We start from the raw sequence: 6841 nt of genomic DNA on the forward strand, positions 1-6841 counted from the left end.
GAAACTGGTGTTGAGTGGGTAGAATTCAATGAAGCTGTCAGCTGAGGACAGTGAGGCGTCTATTTCTCAAACTAGAGACTCTGATGTACTTATCCTCTTGTTTAGTTGTATATCTGACCTTCCGCATCTCTTTTTGTCCTTATTAGAGCCAGTTGTCCTTTGTCTTTGGAGACTGTAGTGTACACCTTTGTATGAAATCTTCAGTTTTTTGGCAATTTCAAGCATTGTATAGCCTTCATTCCTCAAAACAATGATTGAGTGTCGAGTTTCTAGAGAAAACTGTTTCTTTTTTGCAATTATTGACCTAATATTGAACTTAAGACCTGCCAGTCTATTGCATACTGTGGCAACTCAAAAACAAACACAAAGACAATGTTAAGATTCATTTAACGAACCAAATAGCTTTCAGTTGTATTTGATATAATGGCAAGTGATTTTCTAATACCAAATAAGCAATTTAGCATGATTACTCAAGGATAAGGTGTTGGAGTGATGGTTGCTGGAAATGGGGCCTGTTTAGATTTGATCAAAAATGACTTTTTTCAAATAGTGATGGTGCTGTTTTTTTACATCAAGTAATGTCCTGACAATACTTAGTGATCAGTTGAATGCCACTTTGGTGAATTAAAGTACCAATTTCCTTCCGAAACAGCAAACTCTGTACATTATTCCAAACTTTTGGCCGACAGTGTGTGTGTGTGTGTGTGTGTGTGTGTCTATATATATATATATATATATATATATATATATATATATATATATATAATAATAATAATTATCATTTACTTTAAAGATTGATAGCCCAAGCCCATTAATCCAATGGAATTCATACATTTGTAAGTGTGTCTTAAGTGTTCAAAAGTGCCCAAATACTTCTTTAGAGCCACTGTATTGTGTTTTTGCCTTCATGATCTCTGAAGCCTTTTTCATAACTCCCAATATATCCTGTGACAGCCACCTATAGTTCCAAAGGTATCTCACGAAGGCGACACATCTAACTTTGATACCTATCCTGAGGATGATTGGAAGAAGGACACACCAGTACCAGCTAAGGATCTGGAAATTTTCAAGAACTTCTGAAAGGATTTTCTTCCTAACGAGTTGAAAGACAAGACTGGAAAAGATTACAAAGAACTAAAGTTTTAATCTAACCATTCAGGTTTCAGTTAAAGGTCATAGTTTCATCAATAAAGGCATGTCTTGCTGAGTCCTACTCTGCAAACTATGAAAACAAATATAGCCATTTTGTGTGAGGACTAACTTCATCATGATCACCAATATACCGGATATCATTATCATCGTCAAACAAAAATGGAGGAAACTATTTATCTCTTCAGAGCCTGCTAAGTAATTAATAACTTAATTTTGTTATTGAAGTTTATATTATGCAACAACAACAAAAAAAAAATGTTTTTCAATATCTGTTTAAATTAGCAATATCAGTGTTCTGTTTAAGGTTCCTTTTGCTGGGTCAGGACAATGTCTTAGCTTACCTGAGTGTATGGTCATGTTTTTGTGATGACTTTATGACTTGAAAAGCTTACTGGATCAGCGTGTTTAGCCTGACTAATTTTTTATTTATTTAAAAAAAAAAAAAAAAAAAACGTTATTTATCTGAACTTGCTGTGTTGATCCCCAATCTTTTGACCATATAAAACTCATATGGTGTCTGTCTTTATAAATCAAAACATATAAGAATCCAAAGAGTTTTCCAACAGATTCCTGCTAGGATCTCAGACTGAGATTACTAAGTAAGGTAGAAGTAGCACTTACCTAATCAAACTTGACCTCACTAAACTATTGATGACTAATGAATTAGCATTAATGCTTGGTCTTGGTTCAAATACTTTGGCTTTTGTGCTGTGTGATGCATCTTGTTTAGTATGTGTTTTCTAATTGGTTAAAATGCATAAACACTTCATATTTATTAGCCTGGTGCTTGTCTTAAGTTGCCTTGCATTGATATGGGGGTGAATTTAGCACACAGTTTACATTATTTAGTATGTTGTAAAGGTACTTCATACATGTAAAGAATGTTTGGCATATTCAAAGCCTTGCTTAAAGGGATGATAACTGTCTATTTTGTGAAGTACTTTAGAGCTGTGTACTGTGTCTTTTGTTGTGTATGTTTAAATCAATTCTTCCTCTTTCTTAACCACTCTCACTTTATTGACTACGTTTGTCTGAAGCAGTGATATATCATTGTAAATTGTCTATTGAAATTCATTTCTTTGGGGTAATTTCTTAAAAAAAAATAAATTTAAAAAAAATGTTTTTGTTAGAACTGTTGATTTTAAATTGCAAATGCAATTTTATACGAAGGAAACCAACTTGCAGATTTCCTATGGACTAGTAATATGGTCCTTTACAGTTTAAGCATTCTCTGCCTTTTACCATTTACAGTCAGTGAGATATATAAAGAGGTTTTTGTGTTGCTGTTTTTTTTTCTTTCTTTTTTTTTATGATGTTTATATGTCATTTGATCCTGTGTGAACAATTTTGCTATGTTCTCAATTTTGAGTTGTTTTTTGTTTTTTTTTACTATTTTGAAAAAAGTTTGTATTTTATATAGTTTGCAACAGCAAAAATTAAAATGAAGTTCCATGAACTTAAACATCGACACAAACCCAGCATATGATTTTTATACTGATTTTTAATTGTACTTTTGTTTTTGTTTTTTTGTTGTTTTTTTTTGCTGTTGTTGTTGTTTATTAGTAGGCACCTTTCCTTTTATTGCCTTCTGAGCATTAAGTATTTGAGAGGGTACAAGTGCAATGTTCCCTGTAACTATGCTGTTATGGGGGGGGAATATCTGCAAAAACGACAAACATAAAAAATAAACCGAACTTTCCTTTTGAGCAAAACCTGTTATAACTTCATTGTATACTTTGACCAAACTTGTTGAGAACTTACTGAGTTGTTGGACTTCTCTCAGTCTGATGGCACCAGACCATACACTCTAAGTGGACTGATTTACACTAGCCTCTGGAGCCTTACTGGAAATTATTAGACAATTTACTGTAAGATTCAAAGAGTTTAATATGTTCTAATTTTCCTATATACACACAATTATGTTTTTGAGTTATATTTTGCCAAATTTTCATATACTTTTATTCCTCTACAATGGGCCCTTAACAGTTTATTTTCTTAAAGTATTAATCTTAGCAGTTAACAGAAGAAATTAGCATCAATCATTTCCTGCAGAAGTAGATGAATGATGTCATGTATTAAGGTTACATGAGACTATTCAATTTAAAACGTTTATTTCATGCACTAACCCCTGTGGTCAGACCTCTGCAAGTGTTCAAACATAACTTTCTTCGCTCTGCTCCTTGTAAAATTTGACTGCAGTTTAAACATTTTAATGATGTTTAGTCCTGTCAGACACACCACAGGACAGACTCATTTCACTTAATAATTGGTCTGACCCCAAACTAATGTTTTAATGTATGGCATGAATGGCAGAGTGTGTGAACAACTCTGTGGTTTCGCAGTTCTGTGTAATACATTCCCACAAGTGACAGGAAAGCACTCTTACGATGAAAATTCCCATTTAATCACAAAACTAGACTGTAATCTGGTGGATATTCAACAATCATTTGGACATTTGTATATTTGTGTTGCTAAGATCCAACTGAATTTCAATAGATACTGTTGAAAGATATTCTCTGGAGCAGCAATGTGAAAAAGGTTCAGCTGTCTTAGAACTGTCAATGCAGCACTTACCTCCTGACAATGTTTGGCTCCGACAGAGGTATTGAATCATTTTCTCTATTCTCCCTTTGTCCCATAGTGGGACTGTGGGTAAAGAAGACTGAGTTTAGCTCACTGAATTCGGAGAAACATTTCTTTAATAGCAAAATATATTACAGATTCATTGCTGCTGTGTTGGAACTTGACTTGGACATGCAGATGGTGACAGTGGACTATATACTGTTCAGACATTATGGATTGTTCAGACATTATGGATTTGAAATAAAGTGATAGTTGTGCTCACCAAGGTAGCTTTTATTTAATCAAAAATACTGTCCAAATATTAATAAGGTTTCAAATTATTACTGTTTGAAATAATAATGTCATTCACACTTCAAATGGGGTCAAATCCCACATTTTCAGCAGCTAGTTTACTATAAGAAAACATTGTTGCCTTATCTTTAAGAAATCATTTTAATGTGGTATTGTTATTGAAGAGTTTTTGAAGAGGAAATTGCAACACATTGTTTTTCTCTGCTTGAGTTGCATATTAAGTACACTTGCATATCTAAAGTCCAATTTTGTTTTAAAAAATGGCCAAAAAAGAACTAACTTCATCTAGAAACTCTATTGTTCTTTTGAGAGATTAAGGGTATTCCATGTGCTGCTGTCTCGAAAGAAGAAAGCAAACTTTATCTAGTATATCAGAGAGTCTTTTGTAAAACTGACAGCTAACAGGTCCTTACAGTTTCTTTAAACAACAGAAAGGTAGATGAAGAAAATATGCCGTAGTTTTATTCAAAACAGAAATAGTCATTTGCAACATTATAATTGTCATATTTTCTGTGTTTTTGGTCAATTTAAGGCAACCTTGAATAAAAATATCGATTTCTTAAAAGGAAAAAGAAACAAATCACAGAGATACCGAACTTTGAACAATAATGCTCACATGGTTGGGAGGGTTACTTTTGAAATGTATTCCACTACAGTTTACAGAATACATGCTGTAAAATGTAATTTGTCACATATTCCATTAGATTACTCAAGGTCAGTAATGTATTCTAAATACTTTGGATTACTTCTGGTAGATTTTTTCACTTGTTTTGACTATAAAAACTCAATAAGACAAAATACACGTTAAAAATACATTCTCTGAAAAACCTAAATATCTTATGCAGTGTTGTTTCTAAAACAAGATAAATCTAATTGATCTTGTTTTAAGGATTTTTAAATATTTTTACAGGAAAACAATACATATCAAGAATACGATTTTTGCCCTAATATCAAAGGTCTTACTAGAAGAAAAGAAATTATGATCTAACGTGAATATTCTTGATAAAAAAATATGATCGTGCCTCGTAACGTGCATGTAAAAATGGCTAGAAATAGCATTTTAACTTAACATAAAGCTGACAATTTACACAATGTTTATTTCTATTTCTTCTGCTCCAAACTTACTTCAAACTTACTTCTCAGTCTGCTCGTATGAATGTAACACATCATAAGAAAGTGTTTCACCGCTGTTCAAATGCACTTTGGCTCGCATAATTTCTTTGTATAAATGTTTTCCATCTGAAAGGACTAAATATTAAATGAAACAAATGACAATAAAATGCAAAGTAATCTCTTCAGTAATCAAAATACTTTTTGAATGTAACTGTATTCTAATTACCAATGATTTCAATTGTAACTCAGTGAAATACAGTTACTAATATTTTGTATTTTAAATACGTAATCCCATTACATGTATTCCGTTACTCCCCAACCCTGACTGCTCATGATGCTTTAGGCAGAGACCATTTCAAGACAAGCTGTGCTGAGTGTGGTGGAATCTACCTCATAATAGAGAAAAAAAAGCCTTTTAACCTACCATTATTCACTCATTAACCCAAATGGCACTCACTTAACCCCTCACCTGCTAGAGTAAACAGGTCAAAAACACCCCAAGTACCTCCATTTAGAAACAAAACTATTGGCCCGACACCTTGTAATGACAGATAACTGCAGTCACTGATGTAAACAGCTATAGATTTTCATCAAAGAGTCCTGTCATCAGACCACCAACACACCCAAAATAAGGTACTATGATAGAGGAAACCCCTAACCTAACAGCTATATATCAGACACCTTCCTGTCCTTAATGCCGAACTCATCGTGATATTGTAAGGCTAGGTGCCAAGAGAAATGTAACCCAGCACACGGCCACATGAAACAACGAAAGACTTCTGGGAAAAACAACGCTCAAACTTTCTCACAAGTAGGATCTGCACCTGAGAAAACAAAGACATCACTGTGTGAAAAACCCAGCTTACCCCCACAAACTCCAGCTGTTCTCTCTCCCCCTTGTCTCTCCCACAAGGTCCACACACACAAGATGTATATGTGAAAATGTAACAAAGAAAACAATGAAAACAAAGAATGCAACTGTATGTGTTTGATATAATTTAAGTAGGTCTCTGTGAGACTGGTATAATGGTCTCTTTCCCATGTTGGTAAAACTAATGGTGACAAAGTTATAAGGTCTTTGCCAAATACTGTATTATTCTGGAGGTCTATCCCCCTCCTTGACCTACAATTTAAATGATCTCCTGTATGTTAATAAGGTTAAATCCCAGGAAGTCAAGAACCCATTCACCCCCAAATTCTCATTGTTCAAAGGATAATACCATTTGGGACACAATGTTTATTCTGTCTCTGTATTTAAGGAAAGTTGGCAAGAAGCTCAGGGAATCTGTAAGCCAGATCTCCCATGCCTTGCCGTTGCATGTAGTTTTCTCATTGTCAGGTAGGTCTCTTGATTCTTATCTTATTTTTAGTAATGCTTGTTTATTCTGATCATGTGTGAAATTGGCTTTGATTTGAATTTCTGTAACGATGTTTTATATCCTACCTGACCAATAAATTGAAACCACCTAGGACAACCAGGTAGGACAACCACCCAGGACATCCGGTTAGGAGAAAGCCATATAAAGACTCTCAGTCACTGCTCACCGCCTGTCTTAGCAAGTTGTATGTACGTGACTAAGTGGCAATATCATCTGGTTATGAGACAAGCCAAACCAGACGATATTAGTAAACCCTACAACCGCTGACTAAGAACGGAACTGGCTATCTTTTTTGGGAGGTTTACGTAATTTAATAACGGCTG

At 34.1% G+C, this 6841-nt stretch overlaps 1 protein-coding gene across 3 annotated transcripts in view; it reads left to right on the forward strand.

Annotated features, from left to right (window-relative positions):
* LOC127445362 (cAMP-dependent protein kinase catalytic subunit PRKX-like) overlaps nt 1-2857 on the forward strand; it is a 119361-nt gene extending 116504 nt beyond the window's left edge. The window contains exon 9 of one of the 3 annotated variants that reach the window (XR_007897981.1): nt 955-1098. Coding sequence is in view for 1 of the 3 variants with exons in the window: in XM_051705394.1 (XP_051561354.1) it covers nt 955-1080 (126 nt within the window). In the remaining 2 variants the exon portion in view is untranslated. Of the gene's footprint in view, nt 1-954 lie in introns of all 3 variants that reach the window. The other 2 variants (XR_007897979.1, XM_051705394.1) reach the window with 2 other exon arrangements.
* The last annotated feature ends 3984 nt before the right edge of the window (nt 2858-6841 follow it).

Source organism: Myxocyprinus asiaticus, chromosome 8 (genome assembly GCF_019703515.2).
Source record: "Myxocyprinus asiaticus isolate MX2 ecotype Aquarium Trade chromosome 8, UBuf_Myxa_2, whole genome shotgun sequence".
NCBI classification, from domain to species: domain Eukaryota; kingdom Metazoa; phylum Chordata; class Actinopteri; order Cypriniformes; family Catostomidae; genus Myxocyprinus; species Myxocyprinus asiaticus.